Here is a 17338-nt window from a genome sequence, read left to right as displayed (position 1 = left end):
AGCCTGGGTTCATAGCCCACATCTGACATTAACTAGCTGTGTGACCCTGGGCAAGTCTCAACCTACCCATCTGAAAAATGAGGTCATTAAGTAGCCTCTCTAATCCTTTCCAGTTCTCAGTCCATGAACTTACATAAAAACAAAAGCTATCCAAAATTTTTTAATTTGATTTTTTTAAAGAAATGTCAGTGAAAGTTCAGAAGGGGATGATGCTGTCACCAAAGTGGCCATAAAGTGCCAAATCTGACCAGAGGGAGACCAGAAAATGTCAAGTCATGCAGACTTAATTGGGCTCCACTTACACAGTGTTTTTATGCCTGCTGCTGCAGCTGATTGTGTCTGAGTGACTAATGCCTTTCTCCTCAGCCAAAACGTTGGTTGCATTTTAATCAAGATGCAGATGTTAGGGAAGAGCTGAGACCCATACTTCTCTGGAGGACCCTCTCTAGTGGGTATGGGAAGTGGGGGAGGGAGGAAGGAGTGTGAGAGATTATTGATAAGAATATTAAAAAAACAGCCAGCATTTATGTAGCCCTTTAAGGTTTGCTAAGTGTTTCACAAGTATCTCATTTTATCTTCCCAATAACCCTGGGAGGTAGGTACTATTATTATCCCCATTTTATAAATGAGGGAACTGAGGCAGACAGAGGTTAAGTGACTTGCCCAGAGTCATACAGCCAGCTAGTTTCTGAGCCTGGATTTGAACTCGGATCTTTCCCAATTCCAGGTCCAATGCTTTCTATCCACTGCACCAACTTGCTAACTTCCTTACCACCACACAGGTACAGGGTTTGTTCTACACCCTGAGGAGCCAGCAGAAATATCCCCCTTTGCTTCCAGACAGTTGTACATAACTGAGGGACCCCACGTCTAGAGACCAGAAATAGAGGAGGCTTTGTCAAGTGCCCCAAGTGTGTACATGGAGTTACATACACACATGTACACACACACACACACACACTCACTCTCCAGTTCTTAGTACTCTCTTCTCTCCCCCTCAATTTTCTTTGTACTTTTTCAGTCCTGACAGGTGACCTCATCTATGTGGGGAACTCCCAGTGAGGAGACTCCCTCCATCAAAGTACATTGGTAACTAGCCTGTAGCTTATAGTCTTAGAGCTACTCAGGGGCACTGAGAGGTCAAGTGGCTTAAAGTCATAGGATTATATCTAGAAAAGATATTAGAGACCACCTAATCATAGGATCCTAGCATTCAAGTACTAGGGAACCACTAACACAATCTAATCACAGAATTGGAGCTGGAAGGGGATCTTAGAGATCATTATTCAGACACACTGCCCATTTTACAGATGAGGCAACTGAGGTTTCAGGGAACTGAAGGGACTTCTTCAAGGTCATACTGGTAGTAAGTAGCAGAGCTGAAATTTGAACCCAGGGCTTTTGTCTCCCAGATTTTCCTGACTCTAAGGCTGGCTCCCTATCAGATATACCACTCTGCTTCTCATACTTTGTAATTATTTTGTATCTTGTTTGCCCTGATTTATCTGCGTTCAAGTTGTTCCTATCCCTTATTACCTTCCTGTTACCTTCAGGAGAAGGTAAGCTCCTTGAGGGCAGGGACTGTTTGTTCTTTTATCTTTGTCTCTTTGGTGCTGCCTCACCTGGCCCATGAGGGCCATCTCCAGTCATCCTGATCTACATTTGGCCACTGGACCCAGATGGCTCTGGAGGAAAGAGTGAGAGGCTCGTGACTTTGCACAGCCCTCCATCACTTAATGCCAAGTCAGTTGCACGTAATGGCATCACCTCCCTGATGTCATGGTCCTCTTCGAGAACAAAGGACAAACAACAACAATAACCTGGCCCATGGGATTTGTAAATTACTGTTCGATTGGACTGAACTGACGCCATCCTTATTTCTCTGAGTTCCTGGCATGCAGAAGAAACTTGAGTGACATCCCTCACCAATTCTGGTGGGACTCAGGTCTTTTCCAACTTTATGATTCCCTAAACATCTGAGGATTGACAAGAAATGTCAGTGCTGTACTGGAAAATGTATTAAATGAAGTCCTAGATCTAATCACATTCCACTAGGATTGTCTGTGACCATAGCGCCTTCTCTGTATATTTCTAACACCCTCCACTTGGCATCTGAAATATAGCAGAAAGAGACTTTGGAGCCTCTACTGCTCATTATATGGGTGACCTTCAATAAGTTATTTAAACTCCCTGGGCCTCAGTTTCCTCATCTGTAAAATGAGGGTATCAAGTAGCTAGAGACCTCTGAGGTCCCTTGTAGCTCTCAATCTATCTATAACCCTACAAACTCCATTTTCTCCTGGGGGAAACAGAGATCTCACTATTAAACTGTAAACTCCATGAGGACGCAGAATGTCTCTTATCCGAGCTGTTCTTCCCTCCTCCATCAGAGCCTAGTACAGTGCTCCACGTACAGGAGACACTTAATGTTTATTGAATTGAAAAAAGAATTACTTATCATCCAGTAAACAAATTGAGGTCCCCATTGGCTATAAACCGGGACGTCTAATGAATGACTGATGCCTTTCATCAAACTCTTAAATTGGTCCTAGAATGTGCTGGTTGGCGTTTTCTGAATCACTTGGACTGCAGGTGAAATAGTTCACAATCACATCTGGCTCACCTCCTTCTATGTTCCCAAGTATCTTCTTTTTTTAAATTTTATTTTATTTTATTAATTTATTTTGATTTATCAACAATCACTTCCATATGCTTTTGAGTTTAAAATTTTTCTCCCCCTCCCTCCCCACCACCCTCCCCAAGACAGCGCACAATCTGATATAGGCTATACATTTACATTCCATTAAACATATTTTCACATTAGTGATGTTGTACGTGAAAATTTAAAAAAAAAATGGGAGGACCCCCAAGTGTCTTCTAATATTTGTCATTTGAAATGGGCCTGTTATTAAATGCTTTTCCCCCCTTTTTTTCACAACAGAATCTAGCCTACGAAATCATACTAACACTAGGACAGGCGTTTGAAGTGGCCTACCAGCTCGCGCTCCAAGCAAGAAAAGGTGGGCATTCCTCAACGCTCCCAGAAAGCTTCGAAAACAAACCCGCCAAGCCCATTCCCAAGCCGCGAGTTAGTATTCGCAAGTCAGTGGTAAGTAGGAGGGGGTCCCCAAGACTCTAAAGCCATCCTTGGGCATGTGTTTATGCCCTCCCTTACTTCCCTCCTCAAGGATCTGAGCTAGTCAGATGCCACAGATAGAGCCCATAATTTCCCCTCCCTCACTGCCCAATAGGGAGACCAACTCAAAGGCAGTGGGCATCAGAGAAAGGGTGCTAGGGTTAGAATCTGGAAGAGCTGGATTCAAAACCTAGCTCAGCATCTAGTACCATGCCTTGCGTTATTAGAAGTGCTTAATGTTGGTTGAAGAAAGGGCTATGCAACCTACTAGCCATGTGACCTTGGGCAAAGCGGTATACTCGTGGAAAAGAATATTGGCTTTGGATTTAGAGGAGTTAGCATCAATTCTCACTTAGCTTCCTTCTAGTAATGAATCTATAAGCCGGAGAGTCTTACTGAGTTTGGCTTTCCACCTTTCCTTTGGTACCCTCAGGAGTCTCAGCCTAATTTGGAAGATCAGAGATTTAGAGCCGGAAGGGACCTCAGAGGTAACACTGAGGCGCAGGGTAGGGAGATCATGGTCTCCTAGGCCTACATCTGGAGGGAGAAGCAATCTGGTCCAACCCCATCGTCTTCCAGATAAGGAAACTGAGTTGTAAAGTGGCTTGATCCCAGTCACAACATAAATAAATGTCAACGTTTCGCGCCAAATCCAGCCTTTCTTTACCCTGTGCTGGTAAAAACATCAAGTGCCTGGCCCCCATTTAGAGTCACTGATGAATGTATAAATGATTGCTAGAGTGGACTGAATTGAATCCAGCTTTGTACACACATTCCCAATGGCTTCATCAATGCCTGGTACACTGTTGTCGTTCAGTCATTTTCAGTCTCGTCCGAATCTTTGTGACCTCATTTGGGGTTTTCTTGGCAGAGATACTAGAGTGGTTTGCCGTTCCCTTCTGCAGCTCATTTTATAGATGAGGAAACTGGGGCAAACAGAGTTAAGCGACTTACCTAGGGTCACACAGCTAATAACTGTCTGAGGCCAGATTTGAACTTGGGTCTTCCTGACTCCAGTCTCAGTGCTCTATGTAATGCACCACTCTAGCTGCCTGGCACACAGCACATGCTTAATCAATACTTGTTGATTGAGTTGCCCTCTGTTACCAGCATGTAGAGGCTTTAGCAATATCACTCATTAATTCTGGTTGGTATAGGTTGGACTTACGTATCATAATATTAGCATGAGACTTCTCTTCCTGCATGTCCATATGTATGTTTGTATGTCTTGTATATGTGCGTATACATACACATATGTATATACATATGTCTATATGTGTTTGTGTGAATGGAAATGGAGTAGGGAGTGCAGTTTTCACGTTTATCCCTCCATTCTATGATAGACACATGGGATTGTAGAGCCAGGCCTGAAAGAAACCTCGGAGACCATCTAATCTAACCCCCTTACTTTCCAGCTGGAGAAACTGAGGCCTAGGGAGTGACCTACCTTGCCCAAGATCATCCAGGCAACCAGCACCAGGGTGTAATAGTTTCATATCACCTTAATGATTGAAAAGAACCAATTTTTCAAAGCTTTTTCTATTGGCCTGGATCTAAAACAACCACATACCTCATCAGGTGCTAGGGGAAATCTAATATAAAAGATCACTGGCTTGGGAATCCAAGAGAGGTTGCCTCCTTTTCCAGGATAAAACTCACATCTATGCACAAAGGGAGGCTTGCCCCCAACATGGTTGAATGTGCTTTGTAGCAGACATTCCCCATAATCTGGCTTTGAGAATGGTCAGTTTACCTAATGTGGAGCTGGCTGCATCCCCCAGCACATGGGTGGGGATAGCCTCCTTTGGTCAGCTGCCTCCTTTGATTGAATTGTGAAGGCTCCACTGGGTTACAACCCGATAGCTGTGGGGTGAGACACAGCAGCGGGTGTGGGCCTCCAACTTCTCCATCAACCTTCCTCAGCAATGTTCCCCCTTTCCCTAAATGTCCTAAAAGGCTGGTCCTAAAAGACTCTTGTGTGTCTCCTGACTCCTGGGAGGCCTCATTTTGGTAAGAGTGGTCCATATCTGGGAGGCTCTCAGTCTAGCCCTAGGGGGCCAGGAAGACCCAGATTCAAATCCTGACTTTGAGATAGCCTGGCTATGAGACCTTGGGCAAGCATCAATGCTGTAGGCAGCTCTTGAAAACTATGTTCTAGAGAAGGTGCTGAACTCATTGGCAGAGGGATAGAGCAAGGAATGAGATCACATAACCTAACCATAGCCCCATGTGGTACCCCAGGAGAGACAACAGTGTAGCACAATGGGAAGAGCACTGAACTGGAGGAAGGAGGGGTCACGTTACCCTGCGTTCAAATCCATTTTTAGGCATGCATATATTCCCCCTTCACTTCACCTCCTCAATAAACACTGGCATCGTTCAGATGCCACCATCATAACCCATGATCTCCAAAAGAAAGGGTTCAATTACATGGTCTGCAGGGTCCATTTTCCTTCTAAATTTAGAAGCCCACCTGTGAGACCCTGGTCAAGTCACTTACCTCTCTGGGCCTCAGTTTCCTTGTCTGTAAAATGTCTGAGGGGCCTCCAAGGTCCATTCCAGGTTTAAATCTACACTCCTCTAAACATATGGCCAATGGAGGCCATATAATACATCCCACATTTTACAGATGAGTCAATGGAACCCCAGGATTTTCCCCAAGGGTAGGATTTTTTTTCTTTTTTTTATTAATTTGTTTTGATTTATCCACAATCTCTTCCATAAGCTTTTGAGTTTTAAAGTTTTCTCCCCCTGCCTCCCCATGATGGCGAGCAATCTGATATAGGCCATACATATACATTCCTATTAAACATATTTTCATATTAGTGATGTTGTGGGTAAGAATTAGAACCAATAGGAGGAACCACCAGAAAGAGGAAACAAAACACAGCAGAAGAAAAAAATAGCAAATAATGTGCTTTGATCTGCATTCAAACTCCAGTTCTTTTCTTTGGATGTGGAGAGCATTCTCCATCATGAGGCAGGGGTAGGATTTTGACCCCAGGCCTCAGACTATAACATTGGCGCTCTTTCCACTTTACCACCTTTCCCGCTTACCCATCCTTAGAATGAGTTGGCTGGATTAGATGGCTTTTCAGGTCCTTTCCATGTCTAAATCTAAGGGCCGAGGATTCTGTTACCTGGTGTTTGGTCCGGATATCAATGTCACAAGCAAGACAGGCCCATGCAGATATTGCCGTTTCCCAATCACTGCACATACGTACAAACAAACACACACACACACACACACACACACACACACACACACACACCCTTTCCAAGCCTCAGGGAAAAGTTTTCCCTAGCTAGGGGTCAGTGATAATTAAAGATTCCTGCCAACCCAACACAGTTCGGCAGCCTTTCTGAGGCCTTAGAGATGGATTGATAGGTGATTAGCAAGTTTTCCCTGTGTTCCTTGGTTTCCCCCTTACACTTCTCTGCCCATTTTCACTGCTGGCTTGATAAAATTATTCATACCGAGTACCTACATCCAACACTAATCGGGTCCCTCAAGACATCTTTCTGAGGAACATAAAAGATTGGGTGGCATAAGGGCTGATAGAATATTCATTGAAGGGCCTCCACTGGGGACTGTGAAAATGGAGGATGGAGATTGGTGTGCATTCACAGCCTCAAGGTCCTATCTGCTGTACACACACAACTGGTGTCATTGTTCACATTAATTTCCCTTGGCTCCACTACCTTCTTGTTGAGAAAAATTTAGTTGCTCCTGAAAATATATATAATCTTCAGTGCAGCCTTGTAGGTACATAGCTCAAAACGTATTCTGAAGGTGGCCAGATGGACACAAATCCCACAGCCCTGAAAGCAGCAATCGGAACCTCACAATAGCAGCAAATACAAAACGAACAAAGAATGACCTTGGTGAAAAACTCACTCTCGTTCATGATGGAGACTTGCTCTGGGGGTCATCAGAGCAATCAAAAAATAAAATCGTGGATTGGTGATCAGAAGAGACCTTCAAGGTCAGCTATTTCAACCGCCTCATTTGACAGATTGGGGAAACTGAGGCACAGTCCGATCAACCATGTTCAGAGTTTTAGCAATGGGAAGGACCTTAGAAACCCTCTGATCTAAACATCTCATTTTACATTTGAGTAAACTGAGGCCCAAAGAGGTTAAGGAGACTTTCCTAAAGCATGTCAGTGGCATTTTCATTTAACATTTGCAAGTAGTAAAGTGGCAACACCAGGATTGTAAACCAAGTCCAAATCCAATGTCCCTTTCATGGTAGCTCACCTTGTGCTCCTCCCACCCCTGCCCCTCTAAATGGAAGAATGCAGCAGGCCAGGAAACAGCCAACATATGACACAGTGCTTTGAGGAGTCACCCACCTGGACCCCTTACCCGCTACACGGCGCCCCAGGGATCCCACTCTTCCGCCACAACCTACAGGAAATGTTACCAATTTGATATCGTCTTTTGTAGCATTTGATTTTTCTCTTTATGTAATCATTTCACTGAAATCTCGATTTGGAATAGAATTGGTGTGCGATGACTTTTTTTTTCCAGCATATCTCCCAGGAGAACTCTCAGATATAGACCGAATCTTGATCTGCATAGAGGGGCATAAGGGAAAGGGCCCTGAGATTAGAACCTGCGAGAGCTGGGTTCAAATCCTAGTTCAGCATCTAGTCCAGTGACGTTTGCATTGGGCCCAGTGATATATTGGCGCTGGGGTTTGAGGGCTTGGATTCAAATCTCGCTGCTGATACTTAACTCCTTTTGTGACTGTGGGCAAGACATGACCTCCCCTGTGTTCAACTTCCTCCTGTATAAAATGAAGAGGTTTGGATTAAATGGCCTCTGGGGTCTTCTTCCAGATCTGTGTATGATCCTATCATCCTATGACTAGGGTTCGAATCTCAATCTGCCATTTGTCTGACCTGGGCCAAGTTGCTTTATCTCTCTTTTGTTACTTTTTTTTTCCCAGCTGCATCTGATTCTCCATGACCCCATTTGGGGTTTTCTTGGCAAAGATACTGGAGTGGTGTGCCACTTCCTTCTCCAGCTCATTTTACAGATGAGGAAACTGAGGCAAACAGGGTGAAGTGACTTGTTCAGGGTCACACAGCTAGTATAAGTGTCAGAGGCTAGACTTGAACTCAGGAAGTTGAATCTTCCTGACTCCAGGCCCTAGGCTTCAATTTTTAATTTGTAAAAAGAGGAGATTGGACTTGATAACATCTAAGACTCCCTTCCCGCTCTGAATCTATTATCCTTTTCTGAGCCTCAGGGTCCACATCTATCAAATGGGGATAATATTAATAATAATATTCGCATTTTTTACATAGCAAGGTATTCAGGTGGAAAGTACTTTGTTTATGGTGCGCTGCAACCCTTCGAGGATACCTAAAGTAAAAATGCCCATCTGTCTTTGTTTTAAAGCAGATAGACCCTTCGGAACAAAAGACTCTCGCCAACCTACCCTGGATTGTAGAACCGGGACAGGAAGCGAAAAGGGGAATAAATACCAAGTATGAAACTACAATTTTCTGATACTAAACCGCCCTCACGTCCTTGTTGTGCCTTGCACTCCAAGCAGTCACAGCCCAGCCTTCCTTTGTGGCGACCTTTCCACCCCGCCAACGGGGAAGCCTGCGCTGCCCGAGTGGCCTCATCACTCACAAAAGGCCCTGCGCACCAGCTATTTCTGGCAATGTTCTTCCTGAACCAATGACCGAAGAATGCATCCAAGACTTTCCCATTGCAATCCGTAAGAGGAGGGAGTTGACAGCCCCCCCCATTTCCCATCCTACTACGCCAGGCCTCCCCAGTCCTCACACACACACACACACACACACACACACACACACACACACACAAGGCATTTCTAGTGACTCTTGCCACCATGCTATCTTTGGTTGGTTATTTGGAGATTGTACTTTTTATTCTTCTTCTTATCATTTAAAAAGGGTCTCTAATGCTGCCGAAGAATACAAAAGCGTGAGCTTCTTTTTCATCGTTGGCAGTTTTAAAGTAACATCAGAAAAGACCTTGCACCACATAGTATTTGTAAACACACTGAATTGCTACCTATCATTTACTGTAGGCAGACAAAAAAAAAAAGATCCCAATAATTGCCAAGAAATTCTATTTCCTAATTTCTATACTTGTGGGTTTTCTACGTCATCAATTGTGTCATGATAGCCTATAAAGATAGCCTTTAATCCTACGACAGAGTTAAAATTTAAGAAAGGTTTAAAAAAAAGAGGAATTTATGCAAAGATGTGTCTCTTGTATTAAATATTTTTATTAAAAGAATGTCTCATCGATGCAACAATAAGGAACAGATGTTAAATGTTACAGGATATTTCTGCTTTATTTTGCATAATGAAATCTCTGCAGCTCCCACTTAAAAAAAAAAAAACTGGAGCAGCCATGGCCACGGGGGCATAAATTGCTCTGTGTAGGCAGAGAAATCAGAAGCAGGCAAGTCATTGCACTATGAAGAGATAGCATTGAAATGGAGGATGTTGCCGATAGCCATGAACCCTGCAAATGTTTTTTTAAATCTTTATGGCGTGTATTTAAAAAAAAAAACACATTTGGGACCTAGGGACCTTGCTATCGAGATTTCTGTGGTGGAAACCGTGTTTGAGAAAAGTGTTGATAAAATTCTATTGCAAAAATCTTTTTTCTAAAAAAAAAAAAGCAACAAAATGAAACACATGCAAAAAAACTAAAAAGAAGAAATTCCAAAGTAATAAAACTCTTTTCTTGAAATGAACCACAAAAAAAAAGAATTGACCATTTGCTTACTATTTGATGAAATAAAATTTACTTACATTTCTTTAAGGTATTTTAATTTTTTTAATGTCTCTGTGGAGTATTTGTATGATACCATAATGTATATTTATGTAGAACTGAATTATTAAAAAAAATACAGTACAATATCATTATAGACAAAACTGGCATTTTACTGTATATTGTTCTAACCAGTCAAATTGTGAATCACTTTGAAGTTCATAGCGATATTGATAAATTGTGTGGTTGTCTTAATGTTTTTTAATTAATTAACATTATTTTAAATCTGAGCTTCTCAGTTATGTTCATCGCTTGGTGAATGCCAGCGATGAATAACTGAACTTCATTTTGAACTGGTCAATGAGTATGATTTCGTTAAATCTGATTATAGCTCAGAGTGATACCAACTTTTAATACCGTTATTAAATTACTTGAACAGAAGAGTTCCTTGTACATATCTCGCCTATTCACTGTTGATATGTATGTAGTCACTTGACAGTAAAAATAACACTAAAAAAATATGGTATCCAAAGGAAATTGTATAGGAGCTAAGCAAATAATAGCCTCATTGCAACAGAATCATATGTGTAAATATGCTTGGGCTTCCAGTTATAAATTTTGTAATTTTGTCATTATTTATATCCTATAAAAGCACACATAATAATAAAATGGAAGTTGTACAGTCACTGATGCTTGGCATCGTTCTGTGCCTCCTACCTCCCAGATTTGGGGAGCAGCAAAAATCAAGGCCCACTCTGTGGAAACACCCACAGCTAAAGGTCATTCCAAGTTTTCTCAAACTCTTCCTCTGCTCTTTCTACTCGGGATGAGAAAGGAACTCTGACAAGCCTCTCTCTGGCCCCTGAATAAGAACCGGTAGCCTGAGTTGGCTCTGTAGAATGCCCCTCTACCCCCTAGAAGGTGAATTTCCAAAGGCCATTCTCTGCCCAGTGAGTTGATGGGGACCACACTGGGTGACTCTATGGCACAAGGAGGCACGTTTGGCACAAAAAAATCCCATTTACACTTCTAAAACTCACCATTTTATTTTGAACAGGACAGATCAGAAAGCTTTAAGATCAACTGTAGAGCAGGAAGGGACCTTAGAGGTCAGGGACTCCAACCCTCTCATTTTACAGAGAGGGAAACTGAGGGACAGTTAAGTGACTTGCCCAAGGTCGCACAGCTAATAAGATCCTAAGGCAGGCATCGAACTCAGGTCTTCCTGACTATCCAGGTCACCACTTCTCTAAAGCAGCCCTGTGTTTTTGAGGAAAGGATGCGAAATGACCCTGACCCTGGGGCAAAGGCAACTTGCCTTCCAAGGCTCACTCTCCACTCTCCCCTTCAACTCTTTTTCTCCTGGAATCAATGCTCTTCATTGAACTGAACAACCCCCCTTTAAGAGAGGTGGGCTGGAGAACACAACTGGGAAGAGCTCAGAGAGCATAATACACCTTCCTCAAGTCACTGTCAAGATCAGAGATTTACACTGGATGCTCTGGGACCTACAGAAGAAAAGACCCCTGCTGCTAGCTCCATTCATTCATGTAACACACATTTATTAAACACCTGCTGTGTTACAGGATCATGAATGTATAGCTGAAAGGGACCTCCAGTACCATCTAGTCCCCTCCCCATTTTACAGATAGGGAAAGTGAGGTCCAAGAAAGTGAAGGGACTTGCTTAGGATCACACAGATGGTCACAAAATATACAGTCATCAAGTCCAAGCCTCTCATTTACAGATTAGGAAACTTGAGGCCCAGGAAGGCTGACTTACCTAAGGACATGCAGGTGATAAGTGTCAGAGGTGGGATTTGAACCAGTCTTCTGATTCTAGGTAAGCGAGGGGGCTTGGACTCGAAAGTCACTTCCAGATCTAAATCTATGGTCTTATGATTATTTTTAAGAAGGAGACAGGAGAGCCAAGTAAATGGTCACCAAAACCTTAAACATCAATGAACAAATCACATGTAGAGGCCACACAGTACCACACCAGTGTTCTTGCTTGGACCACGTGGAACTAGGGCGGGTCCACCAGGGTTTTGTTTTGGGGCACTGAAAGAGGAATTGGGATCTTTCAGAACAGTAGGAAGAGCTCTGGTTAGCACCTAGCCAGCAAGAGTGATGAGCTAGAATGGGAGGCTACTAGACACCAAACATCCAAGGAAAGCTTCTCAATACTGCCCGCTTCCCCCCAAGTCACCACATAGTTTGAGAGAGTCTTTTAGCACCCCCTTCCCACCAGCTGAATCGAGGGCACATTTAAGTCTGTTTCACCCACGGATAAAAATTGCTAGTTATGGCTATCTCTGAGCAAAAATGGAAAATTAACCAGCACCATCTCTAATATAATTTTTACCAATTCTAATGCCAAATGGCAGAACACCCTCCATCAACAAGCATTTATTAAGCACCTACTATGTGCGAAATGCTGAGGATTCCAAGACAAAAATAAAGTGGTTCCTACCTTCAGTAAGGTGACATCCTATCCCAGAAGCCATGCACACATAAAAGTATCTTTCAATCAATCACTAAGCATTTATTAAGCATCTGTTATGTACCAGGTACCATAATGGGATTCCAACACTTAGCACAGTAGGTACTTAATAAATGTTTGTTGACTTAAAAATACAAAAGTGAGTTCAAACGTAATCTCTTTAAAGGCAGGAACAGTTTGCTCTTTGTGCCACTGTATTATTTAAATAGCAATTATCACCAAGTACTGACATCAGTATGAAATTGATATTCTTAAGCAACTTTAAAGTGACTTTTTTTTTAATTTGACCTGCATATAGGCTATTCCCTCTTTAAAATTAGTCATTACCAATTTTAGCATTTGGGGGTAATTCACTAAGTATTTTCTAGATGCACACACACACACACACTTGACACTTGAAAACCCCATTTACTTACACTTACTTTTATACACACACACACACACACACACACATCCTCACTCAGCTACTAATTCTTCTCTTTCCTTTAATGCTTCCTACCTGTGTGACCTTGGGCAAACTTCTTTACCTTTCTAGTTCTCCGTTTCATCATGGACTGATGACCTCATAGTCCTTCCCACTTGTAAATCTATGGTCCCATTTCCCTATTCACTTGTTACCTGCATGACCTTGAGCGAGTCATTTCATCTGCGCCTCCGTTGCCTCATTTGTAAAAGGAGGGGGTTGGTCTCGATCTCTAAGGTCCCTTCCGGCTCTAGAGCTATGACCCTTCCATGCCTCCCAGGCAATCCTACTTGGCCTTCTGTTCCAGGCTTCCCCTCCCATGCCTCCTGCTGAAATGCTGAATCCTGTATTTGAAACAGTTCCATGCCAATAGTATAGACTGGAGAAAGCGTAAGTGAACATATTGAGCGTCCTTAGAAGCCTGAAGGCTGGTTCTCATTTTCTTCACTCTCTGATTTCTTTGGGGCCCTGGACCCATGAGTCAGAATTTGCTTTGATGGCTAAATTAAGCCTCGTGCATGATATAGCGAGCTGTTCTTAGATCACTGCCTAAAATGAACGAACATTCCATCTTCATTAAAGAATGCCGGTTGTTTTCGGGCCAGCATATGGACAGCTCAGCTAATGCCACCTGTGATCCATGCTTAGGGGATTATACTGTCTTTGATCCAGGCCTGGATTTCTGGAGCCAAAGTCTTTGTTTACTTGGAGTCTTAGATTGCAGGGAGTTTGAGAGAAGATAAATAAAAACCACACTAAAAAAAAAAATCAAGTGGATATAATATTTCACAGGCTCATAGATTTAGAGGCTATGGCACCCAACCTTCTTGTTTTACAGATGAGGAAATGGAGGCAAAGATTAAATGACTTGTCCAGAAGCATACATCTAGTGACTGAAGTAGGACCTGAACGTTAGGTCTTCCTGAATCCAAGGCCAACATTCTTTCCACTGTTCCACCTAGTTGCCCTAAGTTTTACCTGCAACCAAAAAAAACCTCCCAAATCAAAATATTTTCCCTATTTATTACTCACTAACAAGCATTATTCCCCAATAATCTTTTTTTAATCTTAGATGAAAGTCCTTAGTCAATCAATTAGCATTTATTAAGCACTCCCTATATGGCAATACAAAAACAAAGATGAAACAGTTCCTACATTCAAGGAAGGAAACATTTAATTAAGATGCTCTTATGTACCAGGGATTGGTGCTTTATAAAGTGCTAAGCACTTTACAAATATTATCTCATTTGTTCCTCACAACAACCCTGGGAGAAAAAGCTATTATATGCCTGCTATTTTACAGATGAGGAAACTAACTGAAGCAGACAGGGGTTAGTTAAATGACTTGCCCAGGGTCACACAAGAAGTATCTGAGGCAGGATTCCAATTCGGGTCTTTTCTGACTCTAGGCCCAGCAGGCTCTATCCGCTGGGCCAACTTGCTGCATGAAGAAGCTTACATTCTACACGGGAGGTAATAGGTTAATATACAGGTATACTAACTATATATAAATGAGATACAAAGTAATGGAGGGAGCATGAGTACCTGGTGGAATTAGGAGCCACTTATCAGTGTAAAAGACTTGACTTGAAACTTGAAGGAAACTAGGGATTCACATTGTCATTGATTCATTGAGTGTTTAGTGAGCCTAGCAACATGCCCGGCACTGTGCTACAAACAGTGTAGGCTAGAAGTCAATGACTCAGTCCCTGCATCACAGATGTTAACAAACACTAAAGGTTTACTACGTACAAGGGACCAGAGACACAAAGAAAAACATGAAGCAATCCCTGCCCTCAGGAAGCTTACCTTCTATGGAGGGATATAACGTGTAAACAGGTGTGTGTGTGTGTGTGTGTGTGTGTGTGTGTACACACACACACACACACACACACATATATATATATGCATATATATGTATATATACATACACAAGTGTGTGTATATATATACACACACACACACACACACATATATTCACATACACACATATATACATATATATTATATACACACATGCACTTTTAAAACTACTTTGTATAACCTTGATTTATATATTATATAATATAATAATGTATATAAAATCAAATTTATTATATATTATTATATATAATCATATATGTAAATCGAGATTATTCTAAGTATTTCATTAGGGAGACAAAATTATCCCACAGGGTGGGAGAATATTGAAAAGTGTCACGTATAAGGCAACACTTCTTCTTGGAAGAAATCTTGAGGTTTTAAGGAATGAAGATGAGGAGAGAGAATATTCCAACTTTAGCTGGAGGAGGGGTGGTCCCAGTTCAGGGGGAAAAAGACAGGAGATAGAAAAGTATATGCGGGGAACAGCTGGCAGGTGGAGGGGATTAATATGAAATAAAAAAGGAGAGGTAGGCAGGAGCTAGACTGTAGAGGGTTTTAAATGCCAGGTAGGGGATTTTGTGCAAAATTTTAAGCATCACTCAATATAACCAAGGCATCTGTGGATACAAATGTATCTGTGGCCAAACCCTACTTTTAAGGAGTTTACAACCTAACATTTTTTGGAGAGATTAGACCTATGAGGAATTCCCAGTGTGTACACTCCCTCCACCAATGAAAATCAGTGTCTTCTCTACAGTTCTGGATCACAGATTTGGAGCTGGAAGATAACTAAGATGCCAGTCTACCCCCACCCCTCGCCATTTTTCACAGTCCTGTCCATCACACCCTGCTGCCTCTCAATCCAATAATATAATGTGGGGGTGGGAGGGAATATGTATACAAGTGAGTGTATGACAAATACAAAAGACAAGTCCAAGCAAAGTTGTCTAAGAAATGCGAAGAGGAAAAGACTGTTTTCAACTGGGAAGGTCTGTGAATTTGGGCCTTGTAGGAAAGGAGGGACTAAAAGGGGTAGAGCTGGGGTTCATTCCAGATATGAGCAAAGCCACAGAGGAGGGAGATGGCAGGCCAGGATAACTGGGGGCTTGAACATCCAGTGACTGAAGGGGACTGGCATGAAATGAGACTGGAAAGGGCAGCTTGGAGGCAGTTTGCGGAGGGCCCCGGATATCCAGCTCAGTAACTGATACGTGGCTAGTCCACAGTTACTGGAGAAGTGCTGAAGGTTTTGAGTATAGGAGGAACATGGTCAGAGAAGGGCTTTTGGAAGATTATCCAGGTAGTAGTGTAAAGGACAGACTGGAGAAGATGCAGACTGAAGATCTTCCAAAGAAGGGGTTTGATGAGATGGCTTCTAACATCCCTTCCAGTTCCACATCTATGATCCTATTATCCTAAGTCACTTAAGCTCCCTGGGGCTCAGTTTCCTCATTTGTAAAATGACTACATTGCCTCAGTGGTCCCTACTGATTCTAGATCGAAGATCCCACTATCCTAGGACCATATCAACCATGGTCAGACCACATTTGGATATTGTTTTCAGATCCAAACACTCCATTTTAGAAATAGCATTGATCAGAGGCAGCTAGGTGGCGCAGTGGATGGGGCACCTGCCCTGAAGTCAGGAGGACCTGAGTTCAAACCAAACACTTGACACTTCCTAGCGGTGTGACCCTGGGCAAGTCACTTAACCCTAATTGCCAGGGGAAAAAAAAGAAAGAAAGAAATAGTACTGATCGTATGGACTAGAGAGGAAAAGGAGACTAGAACAATGGCAGATGTCTTCAAGGAGGGGAAAGAGAGCTCAGTTTTGTTTGCTGGCCATAAGAGAGCTGAATCAGGAGCTGTAGTAAGGCAACTTTAGGCTCCATTTAAGCATGGTTGGTTGTTCATTCATGCCCAACTCTTCATGACCCCATTTGCGGTTTTCTTGGCAAAGGTACTAGAGTGGTTGGCCATTTCCTTCTTCAGTTCATTTCACAGATTAGAAAACTGAGGCAAACAGGGTTAAGTGACTTGCCCAGGGTCACACAGCTAGGAAGTGTCTAAGACTGGATTTGAACTCAGGAGGAGGAGTCTTCCCAACGCCTGGCCCAGCACTCTATCCACTCTGGCGCCACCTAGCTGCCCAGATAACTGTTAAGTTGCTGAGAAAGTGTGGACCTGCATTAGTAGAGGAGGTCTTTACAGCCGGGTTGTGATCAGTGTGAATGATGAACCCTGTGAAATGATCACATTTACACTACTTGAAGATACAAGTATGTAGAATATGGTCATTGGTTGCAGCCCAGTGGAAACACGCAGTGTGAATTTGAATAATGCTACCACTTGGTTATTTGCACTGCTCAGGATCTGGCTGTCCTAGTAAAACTAAGTCCCCTGAAAAGGGGATTTGACTTCTTGTGCCTGGTCCCAGAGGGAAGACTCGGAAGTAACTGGCAGAATTTGCAGAGACAGAAAAGATGGAGAAGGAAGAGCTGGAAACTAATGGCAGACCCTGCAGAGTCACAAAAGATGGAGATGGAAATTCAGGCTTTTGTGTTTTTGTCGACCTATGTAGGGAGCTCCTGCTGAGCTAGATGCTG

The 17338-nt window shown here is 42.7% G+C and overlaps 1 protein-coding gene across 8 annotated transcripts in view; it reads left to right on the top strand.

The window, feature by feature from the left end:
* The window catches only part of ANKS1B (ankyrin repeat and sterile alpha motif domain containing 1B), a 569458-nt gene extending 558868 nt beyond the window's left edge, over positions 1–10590 (top strand). For 4 of the 8 annotated variants that reach the window (XM_078146721.1, XM_078146726.1, XM_078146717.1 and 1 more), the window contains 2 exons: positions 2942–3109; positions 8549–10590. In XM_078146721.1, the coding sequence (XP_078002847.1) occupies positions 2942–3109; positions 8549–8656 (276 nt within the window). In that variant the 3' untranslated portion in view covers positions 8657–10590. Of the gene's footprint in view, positions 1–2941; positions 3110–8545 lie in introns of all 8 variants that reach the window. The other 4 variants (XM_078146720.1, XM_078146714.1, XM_078146724.1 and 1 more) reach the window with 1 other exon arrangement.
* Positions 10591–17338: the final 6748 nt, after the last annotated feature.

Source organism: Phascolarctos cinereus, unplaced genomic scaffold (assembly GCF_003287225.1).
Source record: "Phascolarctos cinereus isolate Bilbo 61053 unplaced genomic scaffold, phaCin_HiC Scaffold_1;HRSCAF=81, whole genome shotgun sequence".
NCBI classification, from domain to species: domain Eukaryota; kingdom Metazoa; phylum Chordata; class Mammalia; order Diprotodontia; family Phascolarctidae; genus Phascolarctos; species Phascolarctos cinereus.
The sequence above is the reverse complement of the archived record's forward strand: the minus strand, read 5'-3'. Positions and strand labels throughout refer to the sequence as shown.